At 38.9% G+C, this 21,629-nt stretch overlaps 1 protein-coding gene across 1 annotated transcript in view; it reads right to left on the reverse strand.

Annotated features, from left to right (window-relative positions):
* Nucleotides 1–21,629, reverse strand: part of FSHR (follicle stimulating hormone receptor) — an 82,167-nt gene that overhangs the window by 16,851 nt on the left and 43,687 nt on the right. Inside the window, exons 3-5 of the mRNA XM_008937330.1 lie at nt 9,923–9,997; nt 9,457–9,531; nt 1,556–1,627 (exon numbers count right to left, since the gene is read on the reverse strand). Of these exons, the coding sequence (XP_008935578.1) occupies nt 1,556–1,627; nt 9,457–9,531; nt 9,923–9,997 (222 nt within the window). The remainder of the gene's footprint in view (nt 1–1,555; nt 1,628–9,456; nt 9,532–9,922; nt 9,998–21,629) is intronic.

Consider the following 21,629-nt stretch of genomic DNA (forward strand, 5'->3'; position numbering starts at 1 on the left):
CTCCAAGGCTTGAAATGCCAAAATTATCCATCCACTATTATTCCAAAGTAGTTTCAAAATTGTCTCATGTTGATAATTGAATATGACCAACACTCTGCATTAAATGGCACTTGCATAGTGGCCTCATTCTGCAAACTCGGGTCAGGAGAGGTAGGAATAGTGAGGGAGTGTGGCACCCATACAAAAGTGTATCCCGCTGCTAAGGATCTGCATGAGCCCTTAATAAACATCAATGACCCATGAAGACCTATCCTGGAGACTGATATATTGTCACAAATGAAGTCAATAGGAATTTTCTTACTGACTTCAGTAGGGCCAGGTTTTCAGACAAGGTCTAGTTTGGGACTTGAGCAGTATCAAAGCCAAATTGTTCTTACAGGAAAGAATTTCATCTGAAAAAAAAAAATAACTTTTGCTCATCAGAACACAATAATTCAATTTCAGTTAAGACTAAAGATAGACATAAAGGTATACAGGAGGAAAGCTCTGTAGCTCTGTGTCTGTTGCATTTGTTTCATGCTTTTGGTGAGTCCTGAAGTGCAGTTCTCAGAATTATGTATGTAAACTGTATTACAGAGATTTCATCTCTTACATGCTTGTATATTATATTCAGGCATTCCCCTTTATATTTTCTATGCTTTTTAATTTATATTAATGACCATCACTAGGACAATTGCAGAATTAATGTTTCTGCAGCTTGAAATCTTCTAATCAAAGATTTGAACATGCAGAAATGTCTCTGTGCATTAACAACGTATCTTGTCCAAAGGAAGAGAAGAAATAATTGCTTATTCCCTGGGTTTTCTGCTTTCAATTATACCAAGAACTGATTGAAAATATTATGTCAAGGTCCTTTTCAGTGAAAATAAATCAAGCTTTTTCTGATATGCATTTTTAACAGAAAAATTCCTTTGCAGGATAAAAGAGCCTCCTTTCACACAATGCTTTACACAAATATTTTTTTTCCTGTTGGCACTGGAATTTTCCATAGAGAACCATAGTTCATTATCTGGACCGTTTTACTGCCAGTGAAAAGAAAAACCATGGCAGAGATATTTTCCTGGTGTGTTTTCTTTTTTTTTTTTTTTTTTTTTTTTTTGTTGTGGGGCTCTCTCCATGGTTTTTTTTTTTTTTTTTTTTTTTTTTTTTTAATGATGTGGTCACCTCTCCATGGAAAACAGCTCTGAGGCCAGTAACTCTTCCCATGCAGGCTAGACAACTGTCACCAGGTGGCAACAAATTTCTACTGCCATCAGGCTGGTTTGGATTTCGACTGGTGAAAGAGAAGTAAAAGTCCTCTGGGCCATCCAGGCATGCACTCATAGTGTAGTTAAAGAGTGGTCTGTAAAGTGCAAGTTATAATACTTTGTAGAAGGGAAACAATTGAGACCTTTTGGGCCACATTACCATCAATGCCTACAAAATTACAACCCAAAATGCTACTGTGAAGGTAAGAAGCAAACACAAGGGGAATCATGCCTTGAAAGGTTTTGTTGGAGCAGGAGAACATTCAGAGGGAGCTTTTAAAAAGTGAAAAGCAGGTGTTACAACTTACAGTAAAACTTTCTGGACAGAGTGCACCTTATGGACAGTAGGTAAAAAACGAATGCCAGTGTTTGATATTAACCTAGGAGGGAGAGAACAGATGGAGTTTATTTGCACTTCTCCAGGAACAAAGCAATAATTAACAAAGAAGAAAGAACATTGGACTTAAAATGGCAGCCACAAAAGGCAGAGTTCAGCCACAAACAGGGGATTTGTTCATAGAAAATTTGACATTGTACTGTAAAAAGTTTTCCTGCAAAGCACAAACTGAATTCTGCCCTGCTGAAATCAAGGGAGAAACCCTACCTTGGATAATTGCATGATTCCTCCTGATGATCTCAGGAAACTGTTGGTATTAATTTCCCAACCATATTCTAAGAAATCAACTGCATTGACAAAGGATAATTATTTTCATAGTAGCTCTTTTAAAACAAAAGTATCAATTCATTTACCATGATATTAACCTTCTGCTCAGTAGAGGATACATTAATTCCACAGGAAATAAGAAATAATATTATTTCATGAAAGTAAGAGAAAATTAGCACGCTTTATTCCCCAGCACATCCAACAGCGAGGAATGGAACAAATGGAAAGGTTTCAGCAGTTTGTGTGACTGGGAATGTGCCTTAGCCTCTGTATTTAACTACTTCTACTATTCCACCACACTGAGCTTCACTGGCCTCTGTGTTGCAATTCCTGCCCATGCAACACCATCCTAGAAATGCTGACTCTGAAGGACAACCCCGTGCCCACAGCCAGAGAGAAAACATGGTCACAGGTATCCACAAAGGTGTACCACAGCTAATTTTAGCCAATTTTGTTATCCAGAGCAGTATCAAGGGCAGGACAAACATGATATTGCCATGCAGCAGGAGATGGCTGGTGGCTGCCGATGGCTGGAAGGAGGGCTAAGTGCAGGAGGAAGAAGGAGCTGGACTGGGCTGTGCTCTGACCAGCTGGGTCTTATTCCTAGCCACCAAAATGTCTCATTCTGACTCTAATGAAAAAAAGGAGAAAATCTGGGTTCTTGAAAGTTTAGTTGTATCTTTGTATTTTTAATATTTGAGATGGTAGAGAAGTTAACCTTTTACTGAGAACATTGGCTCCTTAAGGAACTTATTAGCAGTATATGGAAGGTATTTTTTTCTGAGTGCTTAGAACAATATTCTTTCATTACTGGATATGTTTTTTTTTTAATTTTGTTTTGTTTTGTTTTTAGATTTCTTCTTGAAGAGCTGAATGGTGATGAAAACCACTAGATGAGACTGAAACAAACAGCGTTCATTTGATGTGTATTGTGAACCCAGATTATTTCAGGAAAGTTACAGCCTTTCAAGTTTCTTAATCTAAACTGAAACTGAACACCTCCATGTGACAAACAAATCTTACATTTGTGCACTCAGGGTGACACACAGATCCATAAAATAGTCATTCACCTGCGTAGGTGCTGCTCTGGGCTCCCTGAGGTAGTGTCTGGATATCCTCAGATGTTGAAAAGCCAACTTGTTATCTGTCTTGCCTTATGTCAAAAAGCAATGCATTATATGCAAGAAAAAAAATTAAAGAAATATAATGAATATTCAAGAAGCCAGTTTGGGAAAGTTGCTGAAATGCCACAACTGTTTCGTCTCAGGAGTCAGAGTGGTCTGACATTGCATTAGCTTAAAAAGAGCAGCTGTCACATGTGACAAAGAAAGCTCTACCAAAATACCTTTGAAAAAGTATTTCAGATAGTTAAATAAAAAGAATGATTAATGAAGCAGGTGAATTTCACATGGCCCTTGTTTAAAATACTTCTGCACTTATACTTTGTAAGAGAAGTTAGCTGAAAAAATTAGAACCAATAGAAGAAGAACCTGTAACTGTCCCTTTATGGTATTTTAAATAATAAAAATGCACTCTCTAAATTACTGCAGATGTACAACGTTTTAGTCAAAAGCTGCCTTTAAATGAGTCATATTCTAAAAATTCATGCAATTCTTTTTATGAGCCACTTGTTAAATACAAATTCTGACATGCATTTGCTTTAGGAGGTAAATAGAAAAGCAAACTGCTGCCAAATAGTGTGGCTATTGCATGACAGAAGAGAACACATGAAAAACTTTTCCAATGTCAGTTTACTCCCAACATATCAAAATGCCACATTGGTTAGCAGGGCTTTCACCATACATGTGTGAAAAAACACATGCAAAGCCTCAGGTGATGCCGTGGTTCCGATCTTCTCAGTAATCTCAAAGACTTCAGGGCTCAATTTGTACTAGTGTCAACTGAACAGCATGAAATGAAGAGGAAGCATCTTTGACAAATCATTATATATTGAAGTAAATCTACAGGTGGCACAAAGCACTGATTGTGCAGAAGCACAGAACAGTGATTAGGAGTAGGAGAGGATGGCCTCTTAATTAGTTGCAGAAAAAGAACTAAAAAAATATTTAGCTAGGCTGCAGCCTAGATCTTCCCTCTCCTTTTATTCAACCAGCAAACCTCCAGAGGCCTTTAAGTGGATAATCTTGTTAGAATGTAGATAATCCAATTTACAGAATATTTTTCCTGTAGGACAGTTTTGTCAATATATTTACCATATAACATATACATCCTTACTAGCTTCACTTTAAACAAGTGTCCTCTTTAATCTGTGTTATAACCGAGTCCCCCTTGCCATGCATAAACAGCTTGGTAAGAACCTGTTTTTCAGATGGCTGATGGCTGCTTTCCAAAGCATTAATTGTCTTTCTGAAAAGGCTTACTGGAGTCAGCACTTAAGAAAACACAGCACCATGATCAGCAGAGAAAAAAAAAAAAAATGTCAGAAACTAATTCCTGGAACATTCTGGCTGCTTACCTCCAGATATAGCAACATGTCTGCTCTCTTTTATGCCAAATTGGTAGGAACTACTCTGACAAAACTGGGAATGCTGTTTACCTCATCAACTTATTGTGGTTATTGGCTAAATTGCAAGCCAAGTTAGGCAGAGATAAATTCAGCATCACTCAGGAAGCAATATTTTTGTGTCTTTTTATCATGCTGGTCACTTTATACTTCACATGAGCCTGACTCCAGCAAGAGATTCCTCTGACTCATGTGCTCCAACCTTGAAGCCTAAATTGAGCCTATAATCCACAGCACCCAGTTCTGTGAGGCTGCCATGCAAAAGGAAGCTGTGGAGCTCTTCCTTTTATGGAAGACCCAACTCAAGGAAAAGGGACAGTGATTCTGTGGACTTACTGCAACTGCAGCAAGTACAGGCTTGGATTTCAGAAGCATGCCAGGAACACGCATGTCAGTTCCTCCATGAAATAAGATGAGGCACGTACAAGCAGCTGCAAGAGTTTGTAGCTGGGCTCCACTGTTCACAATGACAAACATTTTGCAAATAAAATGTATGCTTTTATGACCTACATTTCTCCTCACCTCCAACAATCCAGCTGTATAGCCACAAAATTGATCTGAAAGGAGTGTTACATTTAAATCTTTCTATTTTAAGATGAGATTACTTCATACAGGACATTGACAAATCCACTGTGTAAAAGAACCAAAGGACACACATTACACATGAGAACTAATTTTGGAAAGAAAATAGATTTGGAAAGCCATCACTACATTATTAAACAGACAATGCCACAGCTCTCCCTAATGAGAGCCAGATAAATAATCTTGTACCCATGAAAAGGTCAACAAGTTACCATTTTGAAGCAGTCTGTCTCATTGGCATATATCCAAGAAGACCAATTAACAATTCTCTTCACTGCTTCTAAAAGACTGGTGAGAAAGTTAAGGCTGCATTTCCCCCGAGGGTTTAGAGTATTCCAGCATCGCATTTTCTTAGCATTTTTCTCTCCTTGGTGTTTTTGCCGTGCTAGTAAAGATGATGCAGGAGACAAAGGGAGTGAGGTGGGTGGGAAATGTGTATGTACTTAAGTAGACAGAGATAAAAGCATATAGATGTGCAACAGCTAGCGGCTGTAATGAGCCCATGAAGCTGATGAGAGGACTGACAAGGCTAGCCAGAGCTTCTTGCCTGACCATAAATAAGACCTAGTGGCTATACAACTATTTTTGAAGAAGCACAGAGAAAACCTTCCAAACAATGCTTTGCCAAGGTCATTAAACTGATGGGCTATGGTGCCTAGGCTCAGTCCCAGGTACTAACACTCACTAATTTTTCTTTTTTAAATAAAAACAGCCAGTAAATATAAATTTTTTTGTGAGGTTTTCTGAACTGTGTTTTAAGTTCTGTCACAGCCACAGCACTGTCATGAGGAATCAGATCACATGTTTTGTACTCTGCCACACTGCTACCATGGCTGGAAACTTCAAAGGCACCATGAGCCCAGCAATGAACAAGTACCTGAGTGCCCCAGCTTTGGCATGCTGGTTGCAGCTAAGTCTCATTATACCTCTTCACACTGAGACACAGGGATGCATGTGCCAGCTCTTCTGACTGGTGGGTCAAACCAGAAGAGCTACACAGGTCTATGGCAGGGTCTGCAGCAGAAGGCTGGGGCAAGGACTTATCTGAGTATAAGACTCATTCTCCAGCTCTGCTGCCTTGACATAGACTATTTGGGAAGCTGGCATGGACCCCAGCTGGGGAAGAAATACACCACATGGGCAACAGGAGTATATCTCAGTGGGGTCAAAATTGGGTTTCCTTTTCCACTCACACACAACCCCACGTATGGTTGGACAGAATCTCCTAATTTGTTTTGCAACAATTTATGAAATCATTTGCTCTTCCTAAATTCTAGCTGTTAATGGAAGCATTAGGCTGTGATGTACAAAAGTTTGTTAGTTTCCCTTCATAGCCTTAAAAATTTTATTTCTCAAATAGCTGTTGATAGCATTTCTATCCACATAGATTCTAACCCTTTTCTGAATTATTTTAAACGTTAGTCCTATGTTTACTATCTTTTACTTCTGATTGTGTAAAAAACCCCACACTACCAACAACAAGAACTAATCAAAAACTGAACAAAATACCCATCAACCCATTAACTCCCCTCAGCATCTTGCCTTATATTTTCACTAATTGTCCCTTCCTCATATGTCACAGGAATGTGAATACCAGGATTGGGTTATCTTTACCAGCTGCTGTTTTGCAGCCTTCCATCAAAGTTTCTGCTTTCTCATAAAATTAACAGTACGATTTTTTCAAACGATGAAACTCTCTGTTTTTTGAAGGAGAGGTTTCTAAAAGAGCAAGCACCAGGAAGTAAAACAAGGGGATGGAGAAAATGTCAGTCTTTCCTACAGAAATATGCCAAGAGAGAGCATGAAGGTATGACTGTATGTAGAGATAATGACCTGACCATGATGTAACTTGGCATCACACCTAGTACTACATGAAAAGCTCCTACTGGGACTTTAGGTCCTGCTCCTGATCCTCGTGGTGTGAATTGATGTAGCTCAACTGAAGCCAAAGGTGTTGCACTGATTTATATCCCCAGGGCTGCTACCTCAAACTTTGCCATTAGTGTGCAAGATACATTCATCTGTTCAAACACTCAGAGCCATGAAGCCTGCACCTTTGGTACTGTTTATAATGACAAGAGGGTTTTTTTTTTTTTGCCTCCTAAAATGAAGGCATAGAGGGGATGCAGCCTAAATCCATTATGTAGTAAACACCAGAGATGGACTTTATAGATTTAAACTAGAGCCATGCTTTGACACAAGAATGAATGTGAATGATGTGGCCATGAATAAAATTGAAGGAAATTTTCTAGCTACCAAATTGTTCAGTTTCTGGAAAAGTCTCCCTTGGCAAAAAGAGAGAACACAGGGAACAGTGGAGAGCATAAAAAAAATGTTAATAAAGAACTTAATGGGATACATAGATTGGAGCAGTAGGAAATATGATAAAGTAGTCTGGGGTTCTCTGTGCCCACAAGAGAGAATACCTTAAAAAGTACTGAAAATATATTTTCCTCTGATTTCAGAGGAACTAGATAAAGAGGAATGGGGAACTATTAATTAAACAAGCAATTCTCTTTTTAATCTGTTAAAATTAATCTAAAAATGTTAAAATTAATTTAATCTGTTAAATTTAATCTGTTGCTTCTATAGGCCATAGCAGAGATGCTGCAGCTGAATTTTTGTACAGGTAGCATGTCTGAATGTTTGAGCCAATGTGTATGGGAGTGTGGAATGACAAATGTTCAAAAGACGGAGCATCCACTTAAGTCAGGAGAAAAAAATTCCACTACTTCAGACATTTAAAGACAGAATTTAAATTTTTTCTCACAAGACATAGTTTGTGTGTCCCATTTTAAAAAAAACCCACTGAAATTACTGTGTGTTCATTACTGTGCTTATATTTCTTGTTCTTCAACTGTGTAAGAGATAAATGTGCTCCTGTTCTTTCTAACCATCTGTACACCTGACAACTGTACTACCCACAGCAGCTTGTTCTGGGGATTTTACATGGGATAAAGAAATGTTGTGGTTTTGCACATAGGTAGCCAGAATTACTGAAAGACAGCAGTCACTGCTGAATGACTCAGGCTTGAAATCAAAGGAAAAAGGCATATGATTCCTCCTCACAACACTGTAAATTTAAAGCTTTATTTCCCCAAGAGAAAAAAAAAAAAAAAAAAATCTGTGTTTCAGCTACAGACATAAAAAAGTTAGAGTTTATCAACATGCCTGGTGAATTTGATAAAGCAGATATTAATAAAAATACTGGGGAAAACAATCCTACCACAATTGTAAATGCATACTGCAGTTCAGTGAGAGTTTAGACTAAGATGGTTTGTGTAACATTAAATACACCTTCTCTCTTGAAGTCCAAACCTTACATCTCAAATCTTAAAGTTCAAATTCAAACCAATGCCTCTAGGCATTTTTGAGCTCAGAACATGTCAGATGCTAGTGATTTTTACAGACCTTAAATGCTCATTAGCTTACTGGGAGCTATGCTTATTAGACCACTAACCTGATTTCATCCCATCTCAAAGAAATATCTAACCAGACAATTAAGCACTTATGCACCAAAATGTAAAAATCATTATCAAGCATCTTGGATGAGTAAGACTTCTCGTGTAATTAAGGAAAACAAGGTTAAGTATATGTGCTCAGGGGATGAGCAAGCTGATAACCTGCTGGGTTTATATACCATTGTTCAGCAAAGAACACCATGGGAGCTTATTTAAGCTATGGCCATTAAAAGCGGTTGCTGTTAAACAGAGTTTATTGGACTTGCTGGGGTTTCATGTAGAGGGGAGATTATTAGTCATGTTAAGATCACGTGCTTAAAGCTCTGAAAATATTTTTGGGTAACATTTTATTTTAAGGATGGATTCAATTATCACTGAATTGTGATGGCAACCCCATGGAGCAGATGTGGTTATCATGGCCGTGGAAGCGGCATTCTTGATGAAGCTGGCTAATGAAATAAAGCTATACCATACACCAATACATTTGTATTCTAAGGTTTTAATCATCTCACATCAAGCATTAATGAAAACCATTGCTAATGCACTGCTGTTGCTAAAGAAGAGAGAATTTGAATGCTTAATACAATTTCTATGAAGTATAACAGAATGCAGAGCCATAGCAAAGACAGATGAGAGAGATTTTGTCCCAAAGCTCTCAGGAGGAATTTCAACCTAGAGTTGTTTTTATGGACAGAAAAAAAAGGCCCCCTCCTTTTCTTATCACTCAATTTCAACCCATTGCTTAGAAAGGTTTAAGGATTTTATGTGTGTGAGTACTCCATGGAGGGCATTATCTTCAGCTTTTTTGAGGACCATGTGCAGACCTGAAGATGAAAATATGTACTGACTGTGCAGCTAGCAGGGGAAGAGAGGGCATTATCCTCTCTTATTACCAAAAGTGCTCAGCACAGCTTGGACAGGAACACATCCATATCATTCAAAATTACTATGGTACTAGCAAAGAGCAATAGATCTTACAAATATCTGAGGCTTGGAAGGTGTTGGAAGGCATCTTGATCAATGTACACGAGGTTGTTTGCTTTCTCAATTCTTCTGCAAAGAGAAAATGGAATATTAGAAGAAATATATAAATTATTGATCTTAAAATAGCTGTGGTTGCCCCATGATGCTGTGGTACTGTATGCTGAGATTTTCTTTTTTACAGCAGAAAATCTGCATGATTTCAAAGAGCAGCCTACCAGAGACTGGCAGACCTCACCACCTTTTGAAATCAGCAGTTGTTTGAGGATAAGTTTCAGGCTGACTAGGGAAAGAAAAGAACAGTTGGATAAGACAATGGAAAAGACAAAGGGGGATTTCAAATGTTTCTTTATTGCTATGAATTCTTCAGAGCTTACCTGAACCAAAATGCAAAACCTTTGATACTTGCCCATAATGAATCTTTATAATTGTCTCCTTTGAATTTAGATTGCTCATTACTTACATTTCATGTAGTTTGGGAAGGTTGGAAAACACGTTTGCTTCTATGACCTCCAAGGCATCATTCTGTGAGATCTCTCTGAAAAACAATTTAGAAGTCAAGATATTTCAAGCCATTGTCAAGCAGAGAATGGACAAGTGAAAAATTCACAAGGAACTTCTTCCTAGATTATTGATGAGTTTTAAAAATAAGGTGGGTATCAGCTAAGAAAACAGACCCCCAAAACATGAATGAGCTGCCACCAAGCCAGATGACAGATATCAGTCAGGAATAGATATCTTCTGAAGCTGAAGTCTGTATCTGTAAGGACAGTCTTGCACCTCCTACCATCACCATTCCCTGTATATTAGATGGCAGGACCATCCATCTTTGGCTGTTGGATCTCTGACACCACTAATTATTGTACAGAGATTTAATGAAACCTTTTAAACTCAGTGAAGAAAAGAGGGTGGCTGAAATAGAGAAGGGGGCTAAAAAGTTCCCAAGAAGTAAGACATAACTCCAGAAGCAGGACATGATGCTGTCTTGATCTGATGCAAGTTACAGAGTTTAAAATTAAGACACCTGCATACATATTCTTATTATCAGGAGCTGGAGATCAAAAATGTGAAGAGAAAACCCTATTTTAGCTCTTTTGTACACAATTAACACCCAGTTCCAGTCACAGAATAGCAGAATAAAAATTACCACTTTTCTGTTATCAACACATCAGATTATATCTGCTACTGGTCCAGAATACATTTTTTTCCCTCCTTTACTCTGTAGGATGGGAAAAAGATGGTGTTTTGCCAATAACCAGGCCCAACAAAAATGATAACACCAGCAGGGAGATGAACCAATATGCAGACTGTATTGTAGATAGAAGTGTTACTATATGAATGACCGCCGGGGGTACAAACAGGTCAACAAGCTCATACATGATCGACACCACCCCCAACGATCCCACAAATGACATGACCCGGCCCACAACAGGTGGTACAAACAGTGAACTGAGGTTGCCCATAGTTGGTATGGGAAACAGCCAGACCAGACCAGCCAGTTAAACACATAAGAAAAAAGGTGCCCACATGGCGACTCTCACCCGATCGGCCTGCGTTCACAAAGGTCTTGAGCAGACTGGGGCCCAGCTCCAGGGAGAGTCAGGAGGTCTGCCCTGAACCAGGAAGCTCTGTGGAGTGCACTCCACAGACAGACACTCCTGACTCCCTGCAAGTGGTCCCAGCTTTTATCCCCAAGCAGACACCTGACATTTGTCAACTCAATGCGGGACCCCTGGGGCTCATTTCCCTTCTGGCTCTCCCTGCAGGGCCGGCCGCACCCTGGGGGGAAGCTATAAGGCAAACTCATCTCCTCTTTGTGAAGGACTGTGGGAATCACCCATATGTCAACCTTAATTTGGGGGCTCGGGGTTCAAACCCCAGCATTTCAGATGGGTCTGGTGTAATTTAGAGCTCAGGACTTCTGGTGAATCAAGGGGTAATTACTGCCATGCAACCTGTCCTGATTACTTCTCTTATTCTGGCAGTGACCAGGAAAGTTGAGGTAAAGACAGCTATGCCAAAAGATTCCCCACTACCATTTTTGGAAATAGCGCAAAAATGCTATTTCTCAGGCTGAGTTCAGCTGTAAGAAGTAAAATTTCTAATACTGATATAATTTGGTGATAGTGTGATGGTATATTGGATTTTAATGGCAAGGTAGCTGTGCACATCTTTGGAATGGAACCTTGGATAAATAGACAGATTACAAACTGACCAGCACTTATTCCTGGATATCTTGTCCTTTTGGAATTATATTGGTTTTGAATAGGCCTGAGGTAAAACAATAGATCATAACGATAGGTGCAGAGCCACAAAAATTATTACAAGTAATATAAAAAGTATTCCACTTCCTTCTAACAACTGAACCATACCTGACAAATTACCTGCCCATTTAAGACAAACAAAAGCCTTTCAAAAGAAGATAAGTTGCTTATCTGACCTTCTCTGCTTTAAAAAAATGCCTCGGTGGTTTGATATTTTTTATTTTAATAAAAAGTTCTCCCTCCTGCTTCCTCAAGGTTTTTACAGAAGAAAACCCACCTCTCCTCTACTCTGAGAGCTCTCTACTGACTGAAGAATGGGAAAATAAAAGTATATGAGGATTGACAACAGGTGCTCAGTAGGGTAGGATGAGAACTGGGTTTGTTTAGCAGTGCTGAACCACTAACCATATGTGAACAGCCAACTACCATATGTGAACAGGTTCATCTTTATTATTCAGGTTTCAGTAGCAAAAAAAGCTTTGACTGAGTCTGGGATTCCTTCCTGCCATGCAAGGTACACAGCCATTCAAGGGATGTTTCAAAGAATTTTGATTGTCTTCCTGTTTTCCTAAAAAATAATGCATTATAAGAGACTAGAAGAAAACATTCCCTATACTGCATTTATATGACACTACTTGCTTAACTACGGTTTAGAAGATTTAACAACCTGCTTTGACTTTGCTTGTGCTCCTTTTGGGCTGTCAGCAGTATATTTGCTATTCCCCACAATCTAAAAATCAGTTGCCTAGAAAAAAAAAAAAATCACAGAAAGAGCAGAAAATTTAATACCAACAAATCCATTTATCCAGAAGAGATTTCTAAATCTCTAAAATCTCTAAACAGCCCAGGGGAAAAAAATGTTGCAGATTTGTTGGTTTTACACAGGCAAAAGAAAGTTTATTAAGAAACCATGATACAGTAGTGACCTCATTTGACAGGTAGAGCTGTTGAGGGTAATAATTTTTTATGATCAAATCTGCTACCTAACTTTGGAACAACTTGGATGATACACCTCTTTTAATGGAATGCTTAAAACTGGATGTTTCTGCATCAGGAGAGTGTTTTGGCTTGCTAAGAGTGGGATGAGTTATCAGCTTTGTTTCAGCTCTAGTAATGAAAGATAAAGATCTGATTAAAGTAGGGCACAAGCAGGCCACGACACTTTGGACACTCTCCATGCTTGGAGAATGCATGGTTAAGGAAGGAATGAAAGAGAGGCAGTAAGATAGGAATCTCTAAACTGTTTTTACAAGATGAAATTTTAAAAAGAATTAAATAGCACTCACAAGAGAGGGATGATTCAGAGATTTGGGAAACGACTTGGCTTTCATTCTAATATTCCCATTCACAGGTACAAAGGCAACAGTATTTTTTTTTTTTTTCTAAACAGGTAATCAAAATATGTCCATTTAAAATTATTTTTGCTGTCTTCCGGCTCAAGCAAAAACTACTGCAGTGGTTTTGGTTATAAGCCTCTCAAGACAAGTAAAAGAAACAGAAGGGAAATTCATCAATGGCAGAATGTCCAACGTCTGGTGTTGGACTTCATCTTCTGTTTTAAGGGCACTGGAGGGGGTGAGGGAAAAGGATAAGACCCTCTGTCCCCCATGAGCTGTGCATCCTCTGATACACTCTCTCCAGGAAATTTGTTGGTGGTGACCTTACTTATCATTGTTCTTCACAGATGAATTCCAGTTTACAACAGTGAAGTGCTGTTTTCTGACAGAAAGCCATTTTTATTCTTGCCCTTTGGAGTGTCCATATACCTGTTATGGGCTGTCATTCAGGTAAGAAGGATAAATTTTAAAAAGAAAGCAATATTGAGTTTAGAAGATCAGTCAAACAAGGTATACAACAGGCAGCACTGGTCTGGGATCTGGTTGCATGTTTTGCGTGAACCATTTATTCATGCCTGGCAAAAAAAGCACACCCTGAAAACCAAAAGAACACTACCCTTCATATAGGTATCTCTGGCATTAAAAGCATGAACCACTGCTGCTCTCATCAATCAACTGAGTCAGCAAAGTCAGATTCTCTGTAGAGGAGAGCAAGTAATACCTGCAGCAGCAGCTACAAACAAAAAAACCCCAGGGATTTCAGGCTAGTATTTGTGCAAGTGATTTGTCTTACAGTATAAACACAAACAAATGATTGCTTCTAATGCATATCTTATTATATGTCATCACGAGAGAAGATGAAACTGTTATTAAATTGTTTGCTTGTAAGAAATGATACTGTTAGCTCTACTGCTAGCTACCACAGCAAATTCAGACCACAATTTGAGTATCATTTCTGATGCATACAAGCCTTTGAACAGATAGTATGCAAAAAAATCAGGGGCAATTTTCTGAAAAAACCCCAAAACTCTGAAACCCCAAACCACCCAGTGGTTGCAAAGTGTTTAGATATCTGCCTGGAATTAAGTTTCCACTGCATGCATAGTTCTATAGAAATCAACAGTGATGCTCAAAAGAATAAATTGTTTATTGAAAGACAGACTAAAAGAGGAAAAGCTAGTCAGCAAAAATACTTTACAAAGGCATAAAAGATGATTGTTTTTAATTTTATTCAAAGAGAATGTAAGACTTTGGGATGTGACATCATCCCATGACTAAGGATTTTCCTCTAATTCACTACTAATAGAGCAAGCTGTAATTGTTATTACCTATTCACAGGCAACTGACTGCAGAATTGCATTTCCATGTGTGATATCCAGAGCCAGTGACATTAAGGAGTAAGTGGGAAAACAAAGAGGAGGAGGAAGATGCTGCCTAGTGGCAGTACAATCCTAGCTCAGCGTAAAGCTGCCTCTAAGCTTTAAGGATACACCCAAAGGGCTGCGGAAACACCCTCACAACATCTATGACAGAGCCCAGTATGAAGTGATGGAAGGGTTCCTCTTCAAACCAGGGGCACTTGAGGAGTGAGCCATAAAACTCAAGATACATTGAAATGGCCTTTTAAACAACCCTATTAGCAAGGAATTTATAGTTCATGGCACTTTCTTTGTTGTCCTCAAAAGAAGAAGTCTCTTAGACTAATCAAAGTCTTACAGCAAAAGCAAGACTATTAAACTCACAAACTAGTTGTCACGCAACCAAGTGGTCTCATATTTCAAAACAATGAAAGAATAAAAGACTGGACATTAATATGTCTTATATGATAAGAAAATTATTCCCTTCAGAGTCAGAGCAGAGCACACAGACAGAGATAGGGTCCTTTTTCCCTTCTAGGAAACGTGCCTATTTAAAACAAATGTGTGCATATGTATGTGTGTATATGTACAGACACAGAAGTTTAACATAGATTAGTAGAAACCTGCATCAAAAGAAGAGCAAAGCATACACTTGGCAGAAGACCAGCTCAGAGGCAGACCACAGGATCTGTTGCATACACGTTGCCCAGGGATGCATGTCTTCAAGCATGAAGACCTTATAATACCAGCAGCAGGAAAAACATGGAATAACTGGTGCTTAACTGGTGAGCTTGGCTGTATGATGACCACAGTAAGTGTGTGATTTATGGACTTCTGAGTTTCATCTCAGTTTCATCTGATGTATCCTTCAATGCCCTTTCAGAGCAAGTATGTACATGGGCTACGCACTTAATCTGTTTATGTTGTATTACTATGATGCATCATAATTAGAGCCATTTTGCCTTTATCCTCAGCCTCTGGAGCAATTTTTTTTTTTGGCATAAATAGGCTGTGGATTCTTGTGAACAATTTCTTTTCACTCTGTAGGCACATGCAACTAGCAGCAAGATTGGAAGCATCAGGTACTGGCTCCCAGAGCAGGAGGTCTCACTGGGCTTTCTGCACTGCAACAAATCAATAGGTTTGCATTGATTTAAGGGAAAAGGGAAGAGGGGAAAAAAGCCAACAATTTTTATCTTTTCCTCCCTTTCTTTAATATAAATACTCTTTAGAGCAATTTACCAAGTCAGTTTTACTTGGTGGTTTGACTGATACCTCAATTTATGTGAAGCTTAAAAAGGAATTACCAGTAGTGCGGTGTCACAGGCAATCCTGCCCAGCATTCAATGGGGGAGTACCTGCAGGAACAGACTGTGATGTGTCTGAACAGAAAAATTAAACACTTGGCTACCTCTGTCACCATGTTGTACATGGAGGAGCTCTTATTTCTTTCAGTTTGATCAGAAACAAGCCAGTCTGAAATCTCCTTTTGAAAAATTCTCTCTAAAGTGACAGCAAAATTCTACTACATTGATTTAAAAAGGATACAAAAGAAACACTATTTTTCTTAAATGTATTAGAGACTTTTGACCTTTTAAAAAATAGATAGTTGACACTTTCTCCTGCCACTTTCCTTGTGAACATGAAAAACTTGTCTCCTCACCATGATTTATTGAACACCAGGGAATTACAGGCTAATATATCTCAGCAGTTATTGACATTTCAAAAATGAATTCAAGCACTGACTTTCTTCATTATCTCTTTACTTTGCTGGATACACATGCACGCTGTACTGACCTGACTAAATAGGCAGGACACTCATTTAACCAACTGAGTATTAATAGTGATTTCACACTTAGTGACAGATAGTGTATACGTAAGTCTTTGAAGGATATTATCAGGAGGCACCAATACTGTGTCTTCCTGCCTTATCCAAAGGCCATGACACTATATTCTCAAATAAATCAGTGTAGGCATGGGAAAAATTAAATGCAAATTTCCGCACAGCAGACAGAAGCAAAGGGAATTTTATTTCTATCAGTGCTTTAGCACCATGCCAGCAATCCAGTTGAAAGTCTGTTGAGAGTTTGGTTGCATCAAATTAATTGCCCATGTAACAGTTTTACATTGGAGTCTCTAATCTGAAAAAGTGTGCGATTACTCTGCAGAATTGAGGCTGATAACAACCGGATCCAACAGCAGAAGCTACATCATTATAACAATTGATTTTATAATCAGTACAGTTTTGGGGCATAGATATCTCCTCATAGTCTAGCAGTAAGGGGATGTATTATAGTAGTTTTACTTTATTGCCAGCAAAGCCAAAAATGCATGAAGCTTTGTACAGTCAAACAGGCAAGGACTGAGTTTTTGAGGAAAAAACAGCTTTCCTCAGGGGTGCTGGCTTTACACTGGGAGCCCGGAGAGGTGGGGTTTGACACTCAGTGCCCTCCAGCTGCTGGGGCAGACGTACCTGCAGCCCTCTGCATTTGAACATCACTAAATTTTTCCTTTGACCAGGAAAGTTTGTAGGGGAGGCAGTAAAATGTCTCTAAAATAAAAACACACACCCTGGCAATGGCACTTTTTTCTCAGGCACGATGGGCTCCAGAGGATCTTGAGACAAAGATGCTTGTTCAACTGTGGAAGGAACCTCCTTGTGCAAAGATGCTGACACAAGCTTCATGCCCACATCATAACTCCTTCCATGGAAATGGGCTCACAGCATTTATTGCCACTTATCGTTTATTACCTCTCTCTTGGCTTTGAAAGCCAGCTAGTGATGACTAGTTTTATTAAGATGACCGGGGCAGATGAGGAGATAATCACTCAGGAGAGTGGCTGAACAAGGAAATGTGGAAAAAAAACCTCTGGGGAAAATCAATAGACCAACTGTCTTGGATTGGGAGAACATGTAGTGTCCAGGACCCAAAGTCTAGTGATGGCCTTTCCAAATACAACATCCTGAAGCAGATGTTCCCAGACACTTCCACAGACAGTTCTGAAGTGCTTTAAGGAAGTACCCATGCACAAGAGGCCTTGGGAGGGCAGCTCATTACTAATTCCAATGCATTATAGAGATAGTAAGATCCAGAATAGCAAAGTGCCTCAGATATGCAAAATTAAACTTTTTAGCTAAGAGGAGAAATTGTAAAAAAAATCCTTTTACACCTCAATTCTGGCCTTGAAAATCTTCCCAGGCTTATGGGAGGACTCTGAGTATTCACCAGAGCAAATTATGCACTATGTTACACCCACTTGAGTGAAAATAAATCTTTGTGACTCGACCTGTGAAGAGAAAAATATTAGCATTGCCCAATGTTAAACACAGTTGTGAATACAGACATCACCTTACAGCTGCTAACACCATCTACTACATCTTTCAAATGTCCTCCTGAAGGGATTTAGGTTTCTCTTATTCAGTGTTACAATTTCCCTGTGAAATACTGTTTCCCAGAACAGAGATTCTCTTCTGTTTTCTTTTTTATTTGCATTCATCCTGCCCTTCCATGAAAACTACTACTTTTGTTTTACTGAGGCCTTGACCTTGCAAACTCTTATCCCTGAGTTTGGCTCCAGGCTCAGTCAAGACCCTGCTGCATAAATATTTTCATGATTTGGGCCCTTACATATAACATATCTGGGAAAAGGATATTCTTTTATGCTTCCAAAGTTAAGTCCAAACTTCTGCCTTGTAACAGACTGTCAGAGAAAACACAAGCAGAGAAAAAGAAGCTGCAAAGTCAAAACCTTTGCAAAACAAGTGTGCGATGAAGGTTATTTATCTGATTGAGATACTCTGTGCTATCATAAGCAAAAAAAAAAATTAAGTCCAAATCTGCAGGTTCTGTATTGGAGGTTGCAGAGTTGTCGTAATATACTGTGGTGGTATGACTCCCCCTGACTCATAGGCTCTTGGTACAGAGTATGACTCTCCTCCCTGGGCCACACAGCAATCCATTTGAAAAGCACAGGCTGAAAAAGGCAGTGTGCTCAAGCAATAAGGCCCTCCTTGAATGCCCCTGGCTCCTACTTCCCCGCTTCTCTGGGGGCAATAACAGTTACCCCCAGCAGTGGACCAGAGCATTTAGGTATCCCCTTGGCTCACCTGGATCCTACTCTTCTTATTGTCTTGGATGAGCAGTTGAGCCTTTTATGACCTGCTACACTTGTGTTGTATGGTTGGGTTGTAGCCCAGAAGGAAGATATCAGGACCCCAAGATCCAGTAAATTCTGGGCATGCGCAACTGCGTGGGAAAGTACCAGGACCCTCAAGTTCTGTACATGCATGAGACAGAATGTTACAACAAATGAGTTAGACTGAAATGGAAAAGTACCCAAAAATGTCAGTTATTTCAGACCTTATAAATAGCAATCCAAAATGAGACTTTTTGAGCTCTTCTGGATCACAGTGGGCTGCATTCAACATCTCCCCTGGCCTGGGATGCCTCTCAGGACTGCCTGCCTTGTCCTCTCAGGACAAGGCCTGGATGAGACTACATCCTGCCCTTTCAGAAATGCCAATCCATTGTGAATATTTACTCTAAACTCAAAGGGGGGAATTTTGACTATGGGCTAGTCTCTTTTACCCGTCTCTGTCCCTGGCTAGGTGTTCAATTTTATGCATTTGCTTTTATAAGTGTGGGTATCTAAGCATTTCACTGACCAAGTATTTCTGTCTGTGTATGTTTTGTATTTATGCATATATACCTGCTTTGGTTTGAGATACCTTATAGTAAGTTAGTGTGAATCTTGTCACTCTCAAATATGTATTAAGTTGCTGCTTTACTAAATCGCTTGCTACAGTAAGTGCTGCTAAAATCAGCCTTTGATTTAGCTCATTTTATTAATAAATCTTGAATAGCTGCTGAATCAAACTGTGTCAAATATATTAATCTGTGACCTATACAAACATGGGAATTATGTGCAATCCCTATCCCTTTTGTCAAGTGGCTGATTCAATGTCTCTAGAGTCTTATCTGACAAAGCAAACAGCTCTCCACTATGAAACCTTGGAAAAGCACATGCTTCCATCTTGATTTTCTCTGACACAAATAACCATCTTCATCAACAAACACTACAAGACTGCACACAGATAAGAAAGTCTTAACAGGACGAGGGGAGTGTGTCATAAATCTTGTGTCAAAATTCAATATACAAATACATTTCTATGTTTGCGTCTGCATACACAAAATATACCAATGAAAGCAGTACAAATAATTGACCCATGGTCACACAATGGTGCTTACTCATTAAAATCAGGCAAAAGCAGCCTTTCTGCACTTTTAACCCCATTTACAAGGAAGTTGCTTATGTATACCACAAATGGTGTCTGTGACAACTCTGCTGTGTAACTCAGGCTTGCAGAAGTACCAGACAAAGGCTTTCCCTTTGCTGTTGTAATGCTTTAACAAAAACTCCTCAGACTGGACTCAACCCTTTGATGAGGAGTCTTCAGTACAGATTCCCCCAGAGAAATCTCTGTAGGAAGGAGGCAAAAGCCTTCAGAACCCAAAGGCACTTCCTGGCCACTTGGGAGCAACCTGTTTCTCCTACGTAAGGGCACTTTGCTCTCCCTGGGAGCCTTCCTCCTCTTCACTGTCCTGGGTCATATCTAACTGGGGACACAGAAAGAAACTGGGACTGGAGACGATGCAAAAGCACGTATCTGAAGTAGCTCTTACTTCTTCATCAAGAGAAAAGAAGAATCTTTATCCCCAGCCACAGTGCTTAAAGAAGGAAGCTGAAAAAGAAACGTGGTTTGAATAAAAAAGTTTTATTTTCCTTAGAAGTTTTTGTGTCTATTCCTGTGCTGTACTGCACTGCATATACTTAAAGATATTTTTCTGGGTGGCTTCCTGTATTGATGCAAGCAAACTGGAACTTAAAATGTTTTCACAGCACAGAAATCTAGAAAAATATTTTTAGTGGTTTCCAGTAAAACATTTTGAAAAAATACTACTGATGAAGGGTGAAAAAAAAATCCTGAAGAGATCCCAAACCACAAAAATCACCATTTGGAAAAGCCACGTTGGTGAAATACCCTTTAAAAATATTTTTAAAACATGAAATCCATTGTTTCTGATTACCATGACAGATTTAGTTGGGACTGAAGGAGATTTCAGAGTCTGCAGCAGAAGGCATGGAAATCCATTGGTTTAAACGTATTGCATCTGTATTTACTTTAACATTCTACATTTTTAAGGAGTGCATCTTTTCCTGCTATTTCAAAAAAGCATTGTCTCTAGAAAACACACATTTCAATACAGAAAAGGAGACAGAAATACACAAATTTGAATGCAGTCCTGTGAAAGCAATTTAGTTTTCCTATTTAAAGGAATGTTCTGTGTATGTTAATTACCAAATTAAAAACTAAAAGATAACTGCTATATTGTTTCTTCCATCAGACTGAAAACAAAACCTGTATTTTGGGATTATTTTAACAGGAAAATTAAGAAGCAAATATGACACATATTACAGAACACGATCAGAGCTTCCTCTCAAAAATGCCTGTCTTGGAGTTATCCAAATCCCTAAGGATTTGGACTAGATCCCTGTAGAGTAGTGTATTTTTCTTAAATGCAGAAAGGTACAGCAAACCGAAAGCAACCAGCAGAACCACTACACATCATATTCTTCCACACAAAGGTAATAGGATTTCAATATACTCTAATAGTTTGAAGGTGGCTCTTTAGGATGGCTCTGGTTAAGAGATTTCTCAAGTGAATCCTTTGTACCCTATGCCCAGCTGGGAGTCTCTAGTGAGGACAGATTAGGCAGCAGCTAGGTACAGGGCTTTTAATTTGTGTTTTCCATGTAGGCAAAATTGTCAGTAACATGAAGTAGATATTTCAAAATGGGAGGCTTAGGACTTTCCTTGATGTCTCCAGTGACATCAATTTAACTCAAGGACCACACAAAGCCCCAAACCAGAAGCTTCTGTGTCATTGTTAGAGTAATTTTACTCTGATGTAGCTGATCTTAATAAATTTAAACATCTATCTTTTGGTAGGTCTTTTTGTTGTTATATTCTTTTTTTTTTTTTTTTTTTCCACTTTGAAGTGGCACACACTTCTTATTAATCAATTTTATATCTTACTGTCATTTAAATGAACACAACACTGCAACAATTCCCAAGAAGCCATAGAAAGAGTACACCATTAATTTATGAGACCTGTTAAAAGATATTCATGCTACACAGTAGTTGCATT

This window comes from Merops nubicus, unplaced genomic scaffold (assembly GCF_000691845.1).
Source record: "Merops nubicus isolate BGI_N331 unplaced genomic scaffold, ASM69184v1 scaffold593, whole genome shotgun sequence".
Taxonomy (NCBI): Eukaryota; Metazoa; Chordata; class Aves; order Coraciiformes; family Meropidae; genus Merops; species Merops nubicus.